General features: G+C 36.1%; 1 protein-coding gene across 5 annotated transcripts in view; it reads left to right on the plus strand.

The window, feature by feature from the left end:
- Positions 1–15,423, plus strand: part of ERC2 (ELKS/RAB6-interacting/CAST family member 2) — a 394,496-nt gene that overhangs the window by 281,214 nt on the left and 97,859 nt on the right. For all 5 annotated transcript variants that reach the window (XR_014854746.1, XR_014854748.1, XR_014854749.1 and 2 more), the window contains one exon: positions 7,300–7,365. Coding sequence is in view for 1 of the 5 variants with exons in the window: in XM_085072716.1 (XP_084928842.1) it covers positions 7,300–7,326 (27 nt within the window). In the remaining 4 variants the exon portion in view is untranslated. The remainder of the gene's footprint in view (positions 1–7,299; positions 7,366–15,423) is intronic.

The raw sequence follows: 15,423 nt of genomic DNA on the forward strand, positions 1-15,423 counted from the left end.
TAGCATAATGCCTTATATTCTGTGGCCACGCTGGAAAATTGCCAACCTTCAACTCCTGAACAGGCCTCAGGAATATTGAAAGTGAGATTTTTCCTTAAAAAAACCCCAACACAAAACCAACCACCACAACCTAAAAGCCATACAAACATAAACCAAAACAGATTATTTTAGCTAATGCAAGTAATCATGGTTATTTGAAAAGCATAAAATCCTTCAAATTACTTTAGACTGTGAGTAGAAAGTTCAATCAGAGCAGAAGTTTAGTACCTGGAAAACTGAAATATCTTGTTTGGGAGTTTTCTGCATCATTGAAACTCTGTTTTTCAGTTGTTCAGGAAAGAAGAAGAAAAAAAACCTAAGGGGAAAACCCAAATCACCAGTGGCATTGTCCTATATAAAAAGAGTGATATGATATAGCTGCCTAATTCAGTAAATTGGAATTATTGCCCTCCTCCCCGACCCAGATTTTGTTTAATATTCTGTGTGGTTCTTTATCCTGTATGTTTACACATTGTTTTTGGGCAGGTGTGAGCTTGCTCTTGTCTGTTCCCCAAATGTCTGTGAACTCGTTCTGCTGGTGCCTCAAGCTGCAGGGCAGCACGCAATTGCATTAGCACTGAGCTGAGCCTGCACTAAGCTCGCTGGAGTCACATGGATTTATTTAATTTAGGAATTTGGGCAGGGCAAGGTTTGCTTGTCAGTACATTCAGTATAAACAATCCCAGACATACCCACTGTAAATAACTAGTATTGTGCTGAATTAGTGTTTTGAGAACTCAGTGCAGTGCAAATTAAGTTATATAAATGCTTTCAAAATTTTAAGCCTTTCCTCTGATTTTTCATCTTTGCTACTCATATTATTCTTCTGGAACAAAGAACTTGTGATTCATATCACACATTGTTCAGACTTGTAAAACTGAATGCAATAAAATCCTATTTGTATCATGGTTACCTTTAAAACATCAATTTTCCAATTAAAGTGCATTGAGTTATCATAGCTATATTGTTTATTATAAACAGCTACTGAATGGCAAATAATTCTCTTCTAATGAGGAGGTAATTTCTGTCTATGTGTTTCCCAAAACTCAGTAAGTGTTATCATGGGCTTGTTTCAGTAGATACAGAGAATTTTGTTTGCCTCTGACATCTATCTAGGTATTTCTGTCTGCTTTATCCTAAAAAGAAAGCTGAAATAGTACTCCACAGAGGCTTGCCCACATTTTGAGGTTAATATGATTGGCTTCAAACCTAAGGGGCATTGTGAGTTACATTGTACTTGTGATGGAAGAAATGAAAGAACCTTGAAATTTCGAGTCTCTCTGAATTTGAAGTTATCTTTCAGTGATACTCTGGTTCTTGATTTTGGTTTGCTGCCATTTTGCAGTCACAAATATTGTGAGCTGCTCAAGATTTGTCACTTGAAAGTAAAAGCCAATAGAAATTTGGAATATTTGTCAATGCTTTTGTTATTTCTGCCTCTTAATTGCAATTATTTTGTAGCCAGGTTACTTTTCAAACATCTTTTAGTGATATTAAATTTATAATTTACTAAAAGACCAGCTAAACTGAAGCTGTACTAAAAGCAAGAAGTAGGAAATAGGTTTTGCTGTCTTTGATACTCCATGAGATGGATTTTGTACATTGAAAAGTTATCCCTCTCCTTTGCTTACAGAAATGATTTATTTTATATTTTGAGGTTTAATGAATGTGATATAAATGTATACACACTGAGCAGTGTGTATATTTATATATATCTATATTTATATGTTAGCTTTCTAGTCTTTTCCACATATGGAAGAATTTTTTGAGATCATATTTAGCTATAGAAATCTCTCCCTCTCACTTCCCCTGAATGTGTGTGTTATAATATACAACACTTATATAGAGGTTTACATTTATCTTATATTTCTCAGCAGAAAAATTATCTGCCACCATCATAGTCTAAAAGAGGTCTTTGGACCAACTGAGAGAGCCACAAATGCATTTCTGGGAGACAGTAACTTGATAACAAAAGTTGCATATCTGGCGCTGGTTACTTAAGTGAGATAACATGTCACAGCCTTTCACTACAAAGGGAACCATAAATTTTTGCATTGCAAATCTGATTTCACGGACCACTTCTTGTAAGAAGCATTGAGTTTCCGCTTCATCTCGTGATAAAACTTGAGAATGCATGAGTATCTGGTGAGACATCTTATTCATGTTAATGCCAGTCTGGGTGCTGTAAAGTGAATGGTCAGAAACAGCCTTTTGCTTTCCCCCATGGCCAATATTTGTGATTGATTTTAGCCCAACTATATACAAATAAAACAAATAGTGAGATGGGCTTTGAGGCCATTTTCATAACTGGGTGATGCATGGTTGCTTGTGACCTCTTCTGTTATGGATAACTTTGAAAATAGACCTCTGACATAAATACATATCGCTGAAGCAATTGTTAAGATTTATTCACCTTTTTGCATATACAAATGAAACATAAAATAAAGACCTTTTAAAGCTCTAGGCACCAAGGACTTAAATGAATCCACTGTTAGTCTTTCCACTTTTTAGCTACAGGCTCAGTTCTTCAAATCATTCATGCACAAAACTCTTCTGCACTCAGTTCTGTGCATGGAGAGTTCGTGGGATTAGTCCTCAACTATGTTTGCTCCTAGAAGCTGAGCAGCAGATAAAAGTCTCTCTGAGCGCTGAAAGATTCTGATTTTAGACTAAGTTCTTGATTTGGAAGAAATGTCATTACTTAGCAGGTAGATTTCTTTGTAACAAGGGGAAATTAATATTTGTAAATGCAAGTATTTGCAGTAAGTAGGACAGTTTCACAGCTCAGAGCCAGTATTTACACGTTTAATGACCCATTAGTAGCCCCAGATAACAAGGAGAGCAGCATAAATCAGTCATCAGAAAGCTGGTTGCAGAGATGAGCAGGTTATCGCTCGATTTATTTAACCCAAGTTAAGACATTAATTCTTAGCATGCAGCACATGAAAGGGAAATGTGATGAGCCTTGTCAGGAAGGGTCTCCTATTGTGGGAAGAGAGCCAGAAAAGCTTAACTCATCAAGTTTTTAATGTTGGCTGAGTTGCAAAAGCTTTTGGCTAAAAGGAGATTAGGGCTTTTTTTTTCTTTTTTTCTTTTTTTTTTTTTTTTTTAAGGATGGATTTTACAAAGACACTTGCATGCCACAAAAGCGAGAGATTGTGCTGTCACCAAATTTTATATACATATTTTTATGAGGTGGCCACGGAGTAATGCAGAGTTTTGCAGTCTTTGAGTGCACCTACAGTAGGGTTTTAGTTCTGACCAAGAATGCAGATTTGAATCAAATCCACCTGGTCATTCCCACTTCTTGCATTGTGGTCCATATCTGGAAATCGTGTTGGATTGGGCACCCCAAGTTCCTAAAAACTCAAGGCATTCAATACTTTAAACACTCTGAATTGATAGTATTTTCTTATAGCAAGTATATATACTAATTTCTCAATTCAAATGGTATCTCTTGAATTTTGGATTTTTTCTAGTTTTGCTTGTCAGTAACTGAGATTTTGCTTTGCAGTTTTTGTCACTGAATTGCTGTTCTTGACCCTATAAACCAATGAAAGATCCAAGTTTAAAAAGCAGTTAATGTACACAAACATTAATGAAAAATTGCTTGATTATAGTTTATTGTTTGAAAGAGCCATAGATTAATGATTCTGTAGGATACACACTGATATGAAAAACTAAGCATACTTCTGGAACCCTCTGTTCCAATATTAATAAATGATAAGGCATAACTGCAGCTTTTATTTTTCTTCAGACTGTGTCAAGAATGCAAAAAAAAAAAGCCGTGAACTTCATTTGTCTCAGAACGTCAGTGAAGAATTCTGAATTCTCTCTATTATCTGTTTGCATTGAGGCACCAAACCTTAGCTTCCTGATACAAAATTTTATTCATTAAACCTATCCAAATTACTGTCCTGATTCCTATGTGCTTTTTATCCAGTGCTTTTGTGTATTTTTTCCTATCCATCCAGAAAAATTTCTAACTCTAAATTAGGGTTGACACCACTTGAGACTGGTTTTGAGATTGCTCTTAGTATTAAAAGTTTAAAATCCAGTGATGATTTTGCTTGTTTGTTGTTTTTAAATTATTTTAAATTCAATTTTATGTCTAAACATATCACTGTGCTTAATTTTATAAACTCACTAATAAAAAATTAGAAAATATGTGATAAATTTTTTGTGTTCAGGATAGATCATGGCCCTCACATTATCATTGAAAGAGATGTGAGGAAAAAATGGTGGAAGAGAACTTTTATTAATTATAGCTGTTGAAGGTGAAGTGGACTGTGATTATAATCTGGACCACTCAATAATTTCTTCATCAAATCTATAACTTCTAAAAACTATTTTGGATATAATTAGCCATATCTTTGAGAAAGTGTCTAAGACTTGATATGAAATCTCCAAATCATCCAGAAATGATGAGTTACTGAAAAATATGTCCCCTATTTGCAGTGTAACTACATCCTGTAAATCTCTATCTAGATTTTTTTTGCTAGAGAAAAGAGCTGTCTCCTTTTCTCTGTTAGTTAATAATGATCAGAAAATCTTTTCATGTTTTCTGAGGAAACAGTTAGGTTGAGTCTCTTGGTTTTCACTGCCAACATTATTTTTCAATAATTTTCTAGCTGTTTCCTGATCTGGTTACAGTCTTCCAGATATTCACAGGAGTGTGACATGAACACCAGATGTGTAATTCTCTTAATGGTCTCAGGCTACTGCATAGAGATACAGCAAACATTTTGGTTTTCCTTTCTCTGCCTGTATTTGTCTTTGTAAATCCAACTTTGTATCACATGTTCCTTTCCTCCACAACCTGTAAAGACCTTTTTGATGTCACTGATATCAGATGCAGCTCCCTGTCCTCTAAGCCTGATCTAGATGTTTTCCAGTTGTGATGGTAGATTCATTATTTCAGGCATATGTGGATGTGTCTGGTAACATTTATTCAGATAATTCCAAACCTGTTCACTTTTCCAAGAAGACTTTGTCTGGCTTTTTTTTTCAGATCATGGGAATTTGGAACAAGTTTGGGATGAGAAAGATATCTGTGGGTCTTTTTCCTTCTCCAGCAAACCTTTGTTTGGTGTAGAGCTAATTTTTCTGACACTGTGTCAGGTGGCACATAATCAAATGACTTACAGAAATCTCAGCATATAATTTCAAAGCACTTACCGTATCAAAAAGAGTCTCTATGTAATTGGAAAAGATAGAAAGTTATTTTGACAGGACTGGTACTCAATAAAGCCACGTTGATTGACATTAACTGAGCTCCAGCTTTTAATTTATTGCTTATTGTATATCAGGATCAGTGTCACACTATATAGTCTTTTAATTTCCCATAAAACTCGTTACAAATATTTGACAATATTTGGTTTTTCAACTCTTCCAGAATTCTGCCAAATAGAGATCACACAAATAATTGCAGTAAAAAGGAACTTCTGCCTGTTTGAAGAATTGCAATACTCTAACCAGCAAACCAGCTGTGTGTAGTTAGGGGAGGAGTCATTTGGAAAACTACTGAGTTGTCCATTTTGTTGATTTCTTGCTATTTTTAAAGATATCACCAAATATTAACTTAATGCATTCTGTTAGTGAAATAGGATCAAACTACTCAGTGGAAAAGAAATCCTTCATTCTTTCTTCAACCTTTTGCAAAACTCTTGTCAGCTTGAAAGTCAGTTCAGTTACCGTGAGTGGGCCTGACCAGGAGTGGCTCCTGTAGAATTCAGAGGGAATAACTTGTGTTTTCACACCAGTGAGGCAAACCCAGCTTATTGGAAGTTTTACAGAACCTGTCCCTTTGTTTCAAAAATAAATAAGGATATTCAGGCCTGACTGTGTCTTTGCTTTGTGGTTTATTTGTGCAGAACTTATAAATCAGATGTGTTCCAAGTTAACTGTAGAAAATTTACCCACATTTCTTCTGTGTTAAATGATAGCTAAGTTTGTAGTGGACTGTCAGATTTCTTTATTTAATTCAGCAACATGCAAGACATCTATCTTAACATCTGGTTTTTAATAACAGTTGACATCTGGGAGCTCTTTTTATTCCAAGAATGGGTTAGGAACAGTAGTGATACTGGCAGTGTATATTTTCAGGCTAAAATTCCTGTCCATTTCAATCATAATTAATTGCCATTCATTTTATTTAGTTTTTAGATTTAATTAAGTGCCAGCAATGCATTACACCAGCTAACTTTCAAGGTTTTGCAATTACAGGATGTATTTTTTAATGTTTCTAAGATATTAATGGGTGAATTTTAAGGCTATGATTTTATTTGATTTTGGAATGCTGAGTTAAATGAAAAACACTGTGCTGTGCATCTCTATGTTCTAGAAGCTAATTATCACATAATTTGGCACAGTAGAGCTATACCTAGTTGTGCACATACACAACTCTTTGTGTATAGATGAAGAGTCATTGTAAAATTGTAATCTTTGTTAAAGTATCAGGGGAAGAATGTTTCAATCTCCTGGTTTAATTAATGTTTTTTATTTTGTTATTTGATTAAAATTAAAATTGACTTTTATTATTAACTTCAAGTGTATAATAAATGTGAAGAAAGACTTTCTTCTTTCAACTCAGGTACCACAAATTAATCCCTTCTAAAAACAAATTCAAGAAATTTCAATGAATTTTACTATTTGTCATAATGCTATTTATCACTAAAACTCTAAATAAATGAATAAATGTAATGTTTCAAAACTGAAAAAAGGGGAAGAACTATTTAATACTATCCAACAATGTGCAGTATTTAAAATTTGTTGAAAAGATCAATTTAATTGATAGCATGTTGGAAAAGTGTACTTTGTTAGTCATAGATTTTATGGTTATTCAGCAGTTTTGGATCGTTTAACAGAATGTAAGACAATTTGATTAATTTTTTTGCTTACTTAAAAGTTTTGATCTTTTCTTTGCTGTCAGTGTTGGTTTGAATTGCGTGCAATTAAAAATATATAATCTTTTAATATTTAATCTCATGATCATCTTCCTACACACGGTTTTAACTGGGAGGGAGAAAGATTTTACGTCACTGTTGTTGTTTTCTTGGTTGCTATAGATGCAGATTCTTGTGTATGTAACACAGGCTTGTTCAGTTGTGTTCACTGGCTTATATTAAAAAAAAAAAAAGTCATGTTTTTAACAGCCAAGAAAATTGTATTTTATATGCCCCAAAGTAACTAACCTTTTTTTCTTTCTTTCATTCCAATGCCAACACCTTCCCTGTGCATCTCCTACTCCCTGACACCCAGGATGATGAGGAGGGTATATGGGCATAGCCGTTCCTAGAAACCAAAGTTCCAGTTTTGTTTTGAGGGGTGAGAAACTCTCTTTTCTACCTTTTTCAAGTTGCAGTCTAATTGTTATGTTTTATTTTACACTGCGTGGAGCTGTGTGTTCGTTGACAAGTGTGTTTGTGAATACTGTAAGGATGTTTTCTCATATGCAGTGAAAAATGAGGAACTGTTTCTAATGGTTTAATGGTCCAGTGGTTTGGTTTATTTCATGACTTAATTGTGGTTGAAGGTGTAGGTGGGTACAAAACTTTAAATGAAGTCTATTTGTATCTATTTGTTTCTGTCTGAACAATTTTCTTTTTTTCCCTGGGTAAAAAGTTCTTTAAAGTAGTATTAATTTGCTATGTCATCTCTAAAATCCCTGTACGAGCACTGTAATAGCACTTTGCAGAATGTGTATGAAAATTTGATACTTAAGAAAGTTTGCCACAGATTAAGCATGCAGTTTTCCTGGAATAGAATTTATAATATGCATGGAAAAACATGAGACTACCTCTTAAGCTGAAATGTTTCAGTGAAATGTTAAAATAAGCAGCAGATGTTTAATAAGGAAAGTATAATCTCTCTGTGCAATATGTGCTTTTTGCCTGAAATATTATGATGGAATAACATAATATCCATACAATAATTGTGTTATTCAAGAGTACAAAGTGCAGCTTCTATTGTTTGTTTCTCAAATTCTGAGTAAATCCTGTACTGTCCTGGTGTGTCAGGTATTGATTGGTGCAGATCTCCTTGTTTGGGGCTTGTCTCTGGAGCTGGGGTAATCTGTAGCTCACGATCACCATGGGCTCAACATTGCTGAGACCACCAGGCTTTGCTGCTTCACTCCTGGAAAATGTTGCTCACCACTTCTTTCAGGAACAATTTTATTTGCTACAATGGGTCTGTTCAGAGGAGCAAAATCTACTCACATAAGTAAAGATTAATGTCTTATTAAAGCTTCCACACATTCTATTGCTGTTGGCATTTTACCATTCTTCCTCTCGCACTCTCTTCCTGATTTTCATAACAAGTAGTATGACTGAGGGAAATCAAATCTGTCAGTTAACTGAGTGTATGTTAAAACAAAACATTAACACAATCAAATTGGGTGTCTATCTATCTTATTTGGAAAAGCTTCTATTTGTTTTGTTACTGCAGACATCAAAAGCCAATTGTGAATATGAAGAAAACAAGAGACCCAATGAGAATGAACATGAGGGATATATTTAATGCTGGAGAGGAAAACAGAATGGGAACAATTTCATTTTCAGAGTATTTAAACTGCAAGAATGTGGGTTTCTAGAATAAAATCTTCACCTTACAGTTTTATACTTTGTATATTTGCCATAATTTGTAGTTAGGCAGTTAAAATTATTTAAACTATGAATACATTTCTATTGCAACGTAGAATGTGTTTATGAACCAAAGCATATTTATGCCGTTTTAGAGCCTCAAAATCATATTTGATTTGGTTTAAGAAAACTTATGCACAAAGAGTGCAATGATTTTGAAAGCTGACTAGTGAGACTAAGGGAGTATTTATTTAGCATTTATTACAACAGTGTAAAATGGATTACATGCTTTTGAATTGGATTTGATCTTTCTTTGAGGAGATTTTTTTCCTACAAAACAAAAAGCCTCTGATACACCAAAACATTTGGCTTCTGAACTTGTTTTGTTCCAAGGCTAATTTTTATGATTAATTTATGCAATCAAAGCTTTTTCAGAGGCCATGAGTGGGACTCTGCCTCAGTAAAGATAGTGCAGGCTGGCCCTCTAATTATGTTTAAAAAGGAGTAAGTTACAAATAAGTGAAGTCCCTTTAAACTTTACCACTTCAGTGCTCAACTACCACCCAGGAGTGCCATGAAATGCTGGTGGAGATGCAGAGTGCAGGATGAGAAAGTGTTGTAAGGTTGTAGAGAGCTGGTTACTCATTAAGGCACAGACAAGGTGTGCAGGGGAATCTCACTAGCCAAGCAATTTAGTGGCAAATATAGCTGCAGTGCTCAAGTGTTGGTAGAAATAGGATCTCTTCCCCTCTCCTCACCCTTACAGAGGGCAAAAAAAGAAAGCAAATCACGAGGTGGTGATAAGTTTTAAGAATTAAGCCTATATAGCAATCTGTCATGGGTAACTGGAGCCATGTGACCCTCAGAAAATATGATTTGTGGCACAGCTGAGGAGAGCAGGTAGAACACAAGTGCTTATTTTCCCTTCCCAGTCCCAACCACTGAAGTGCAGCAGACACTGGAAAAACAGTTTTGACTTTGCCACAAGCAGTGCATGTGTGTGTGAGGGAACTCCACACAAAACCTGTTTGTACAGTGTTTTGTTTGTACAGTGCCATGGAGCTTGTTCAGTGTCAGATGGGAAGTAGATCGGATGTTTTCAAAGATGCTTAGGAGTGTTTGGACAAATTTATTGTCTGTTACATCCTCGGGACAGAGGCACGTGAAACAAAGAGTGACTGAAGCTGTGCCTGGCAGCAGCTGATGTCTGGTGCTGTTGAAAATAGGATCATAAAGCTAGTCTGCTAAATTTGGATTTAGGAGCAGCCCATAAAGCCTGAAAATTTAAAATCTGGCCTTAGTGCACACTGTGGAGGCATTCTTCAGGAGGCATCAGTGCCCTTCAGTAAAAACTCCTTCAAAGCAGAAATTGTCTACAACAGGGCAATATTGAAAAGAATATATTGAAAGAATATTGCTGGGGCAAATATTCACTGTTCCCTTCTAACTATTGGATGTGTTTCATATGCTTCGGGTAGGAGGAGGAGAAGGCTATTGTAAAATAAATGTGGTGCCTAGATTTGTCTTTGCTGAGATGTGGTGAACAGTTCTCTTTCAAGATGTTCTTGCTAACAGCACTAGAAAGCACAACAAAATTTGGCCATGTTGCTATATAAGGATATGTTTAAAGACATTAACTATTAGTTGTTGTTCTGCATTTTGTTTTCCTTATTTCAAGTTATGATTTTTGTAAACAATTTGTTTTTCTTTTTGTTTGGATATTCTGTTTAGACTGTTTTAGAAAAAAACATTTTAACTTTGAAATGAGCATCAGAAACATGCGAGGCAAGGGGAAAATAAGGAGCATGACTATTTGCAGTGTTCATTTTAATTTTCTCATCGAGTGTGTGAATACCAGCTCTATGCTTAATTAGATAAATGGGTGTTGCTACATTGAATGGAGCCCAAGGGCATTTTGGATTTGTGAATTTTTAGGCATGATTGTTGTTTTACTGTAACTTAGTCTTTACTAAACAAAAGGAGGAACCTCCCAAGCAATGTTTGTTTTGCAAACCATGGACAGATTTGTGACTAGTCTTTATTCCTGTTAAAATACTTTTATTCTTAATGGAAGACATTTATAGCTTTTATTTTTATTGGGACATTTTAGTTAAAAAGTTACCTTTCCTTTCTTCTTAAAGATTTCATTACTACCGCTAGCTTTTTTAGGTATTAATTGCCTACTGCTGAAGACAGAGGATTTTTATTAAAATTAGGAATTTCTTTAGCTGTAATTGTTTATTTTTTTATAGATTATGTACTGGAAATATGTCAATCATTTGACATGAGAGTTGAGGCTGGAAGTTGAAACCATGGGCCCATAAGAGTTAATGAAAGTCCTGTTATTTATTTCAGTACTGTTCAGTTTCCACTCAGAGCAATTCCTTCCTTTGGATTGTTCCTATTCAGAGTAGAAAAGCACCTGTGCACATAGACAAATGTATTCTCAGTATTATTTGTATGAACTAGATGTTCTTTACTTTGACAGGCATTTACCTCATCTTAAACATGGTATTTGTGAGACACCAAATCACCCTCATGACCAGTTGTAGAAATGTATTTTATAAACTCAACAGTTTTTTGTCTCTCACTTGTATTTTAGCTGTGTGAGTCAGGCCATTCTGCCTGAACTTTGGCCTCAGCTTTTTCACCACAGGTGCAGAAGGTATACAAAAAAAGAAGAAAATGTACCTGATTAACTGAACTTTAAAGCTTTGATGTAGTCAGTCTGAAGACAATAGTCACAGGACCTACCATGATCATCAGTCGTGCCCTTTTATAATCTCCTGTAGTAAAAATAAATAACATACCAGAGCAATTTTAAACACTGTAGAAAGTGAGAAAAGGCTATATGTGTTTTCACAGCTTTCATCTTTGTTTTGAAATGCTATAGTTGCTGTAAACTGGAGTAGTTAATCACTGATTTTAGAGTAATCAAATAATCTAGCTGTTTGAAAACTGAAGCTAAGCTGACGTCTTGAAAAAAGTAGCAAAAATCTTTTTTTAAAGATATGAAATCAATGATGAATTGCACTGTGTTGGATTTAACTTCTACAAATTATCATGTGAATGTGTGAAAATGCTGTTATTTAGTTTGTCTTGAAAACGTTCATCAAAGTACAGAAGATATATACCTAATTAAAATCTTCTAGTATCTATTTTTAATATTCCATTAGTTACAACGCTATAATGCCACTTTTAAAATAAGAAAAAAAAGTTAAGAAAACCTCCCTGTGCTGACCTACTTAACATCAATGAAATACCAGTTGTCACTGCATTTGTCTCTTGATCTCCTCAAGGAAAACCTCTGGTAGGTGATGACTGCTGTCAGAGATATCCAGTCCCACCAGCCACAAGCCTGGAGCCACTTTGGAGTCAAATCCCTGCCTGTGGTGCTCTCTGCTCTCCTGGCACCGCTTTTAAAGCAGGTTTGCAGGTCACACACATTCCACAATGGAAACAATTCTTCAGGGAGGGCTGACTGGAGCTCAGAGAGAGCTGAGGGAGATGTAGGTGTGAAGAAACAAATCAACAAAAGCGTTTGGCTGTTCCAGCAGGTGTCCTTACGTCCTCCTTTTCCTTTTCTGACTGAGTAAAGGCATTGGGCAGGATGTGATTGGCTTGAGTATGAGCCTTAAGTCAGTGGCTGAAGCAGGAGAATTGATGAATAATTCCATAGAAGAGAGTAAAAACGCAGAAATATAAGAAAAATATTTGTTCGTGTGATTTAATTAAGTTCACTATTCAGCATCTTGGAAACATTATTTGGACAATATTAAGCTATTTGTGTACTTGTGCTCTAGTAGTAAATATTGATGTAATGGATTAGAAATAGCTAAGAAAAGCCTGTTAATATTTCTCATTTCACTATACAGTCCCACTAATTAGTCATCCATTTTGGCATCAATATTCTCATTTGTTCAAAAAATCTCTTGTGATAATTGCTCATTTCAAGTTGTGACAGAGTGTCCCTGCATATCACAAATGGCAGAGCCTTGCTGTTTCGTTGTGTGTCCATTTTGATCTTTGCTTCCCAGACAATTAGCCAGTGAAAATGTGTCCAGGTCTGTTTTCCAGAAGAGCCACGGTGATTTCACTGTTCCCTGCTGGAGCCTTGCAGCACATCTGGCTGCCCAGACCATGAGCTCTTCCTCAGCTTGGCTCTCACTTCTGCCAAAGTGAGCCAAGCTAGCTAAACACTTCATGCACTAGTTTGATTTTAAACCAGATCTTTTTGACTAAAATGAGCAAGCTGCTCACTTGAACATCCCTGGGGGATTTGAAGAGGTCACAGGGCTGTAGGGGAGAGGATGGGAAGCTGGAATCCTCACACAGCACACCTGAGTGTGGGTGAGGAGATCTGTCCCCAGCCTCAGCCATGGGCAGAGCACTGCCAACAGCTGATGGTGTTATTGCCACCCACCTTTATCCACTCACTGCTCTATTTCTGCTGAGATTGTTAGCCCAGATCCACCAGCAGGTGAAAGCAATCCCTTGTCAGCTTCAAGGCAGCTGAGCCAGGTTAGCCTGAGCAGTGATGAGTTCCCATGGAGCAGGGCAGCCTGGCTGTGGGTGCTTGGTGTGGATCTGTGATCACATCCAGCTGATGGCTGGGGACAGCAGCCAGGAACACAGACATCTTCAAGTGGAAAAGCTTAGTCTGGAGGAGAATTATATCCTCAAGTTAAAAACAAAAGGATGCTTACTGAAATCGCTTTATCTTCAAAGGCTCTAGCACCAATTTAAGTAATCAGGTTATTAAAAGAATTTAAATTTATCCAGTGCAGTTTTGTTGTTTAGCTAATCAGAATCAGAAACTCTTTGTTCATTTTGCAGATAGACATATTTCTACCAGATGCAAGCATGGAGATCAGTGATAAATGATATTTTCCATAGAGCTGTAATTTTGGATAGTAAATCTGTGTTACATTTTAGGAAAACAAATGCTTCTCTTTTTTTTGGTTGGGATTATTTGATAGACCTTGCAACAAGCTTTTTCTGAGCAAAATATATTAATAATATGATTAACTTCATCACACTTGGTTCTAGGACCTTGAAATTAGGTGATAAATCTCAAACAAAGATGGAAGCTGACAAATGGCTGCTGTTCCCAAATGTGGCTGAAGCCTAACTCTGAGTTTGTTGGAGCCATCAAAGCAGTATTTGACAAATCTCTTTACCTTGGGACTTATAATGTATTTCCTCTTTGTAATTAATGGATGGGAGCATATTTAGAACTAGAATGACCATTCATTTTAAGGAAAATCAATAATCCTCAAAAATGTCTGCTAGTAATGGTTGTTAGAATTGAACCTGTCAACCAAAAATACCTGCAAGTGAGAAAAGAGCTCATTCTCAGAGAGCTAATTATTTTTTTTCCAGTTATCTCTTTTACTTAATAAGTTTTCTAATTTTTAGTTAGAACAGGTGAAGCCAACCTTGTTCAAAGATTGCAGTGTCTTGGAGTACCTTTTCCGTTGGTTTTGTAGGAAAAAGAGGTCTTACTGTGAAAAACATGAAAGTTGTGTGTGAATCCTCCACAGATACAATCTTATTGTTTGAAGGAAGGTCAAAAAGTTTTATCTAATAATGATCCTTCAGTGTAAGAATCAGAGGAACAGTACCCTTTGTTTCCCTCTTGAAAGCAGCATAGCTCCAAAAATGTACTTTAGAACAAGCGGAGTGAGAAAACCCTGCCTTAGTTACAGAAAAAGATCAACTACAGAGAACAAACATGAGCTCTCTGGCTATATTTGACTGCTGTTAGCACCAAGACAAAATGAATACTGTCAACTGTACTTTTCCCAACGTGCTCTGTTTCTCCTTGAGGATTGATAGGTTTAAATGCACTGATTCTCTCCCTGAGCCTGTCTGTCAAACTGTGATGTGATGTTGAAGTGTTCAAAAGCTCCGTGCGTCGCAAGGTTTCGGCAAACTTGATCTTACAGGTTTAACTTCAATATTGTTTCCATTTTGAAGGCTGTCATATGGGTGTACCACAAAGAGTGTTTGGTTTTAGCCCTGATGCCTTGAGTGGTGGTATGCAACAAGTAACAGAATCCTCGGAATAAAGAAAAATCCTGAAATGAATCCCTCCAGCTATGGGCAGTTGAGAGCGAGAGAGACAGGATGTAAAGTAAAACCAGTGTGTGTCCCTTTGATCAAAGGAGAGATTCCCCACCACCACCCAGCAGGTGATTAACACATCAGTACATTCTCCCCTCAGTGGGTGGAGGGACACAGTGAAGGATCTGCTTAGCACCCATAAAGCAAACTTCAGTTCATAGCTGATGTTAGAAACCTTTGAAATGCTGTCTTTGTGAATTCAGATTCATGGTTTCACATGATCTGATACATGTAAGTGCTGCTAAATTGTCTTAGATTATGAACTTCTCTAAAGGCAGAATTGCTAATCACCTTATGAAACTGCATTTTTATTTTCAGAAAAAAAACTTTCCACGTGTAAACAGTTACATATTTTTCATTTGTATATGCTTTCTATATTTGGAAAAATTCATTAATAGTCAACAGCACCATGAATTTGGAGTATGGTGCAACAGCCCTGCAGGGTGTGGTGGTGCATGATTTTATACATAAAAGCTGCACAGAAACAGACTTGACCAGCTGGAAGATCTGAAAGCCACAAGACTGTTTTTACTTCAGAAGTAATGACAGTGGCTGTTTCTTTTCTCTTTCTAAAACTATAATACTGGGTTTAGAAATCTTTATTTTCTCATGGTTTCATCATATTTTATTTATTAAGTGCCAAATACATGTTTGTTGAAGAGGAAGAATGTAGCAC

The sequence above is a fragment of the Lichenostomus cassidix genome, chromosome 12 (assembly GCF_008360975.1).
Source record: "Lichenostomus cassidix isolate B80296 chromosome 12, HeHo_3.0, whole genome shotgun sequence".
Taxonomy (NCBI): Eukaryota; Metazoa; Chordata; class Aves; order Passeriformes; family Meliphagidae; genus Lichenostomus; species Lichenostomus cassidix.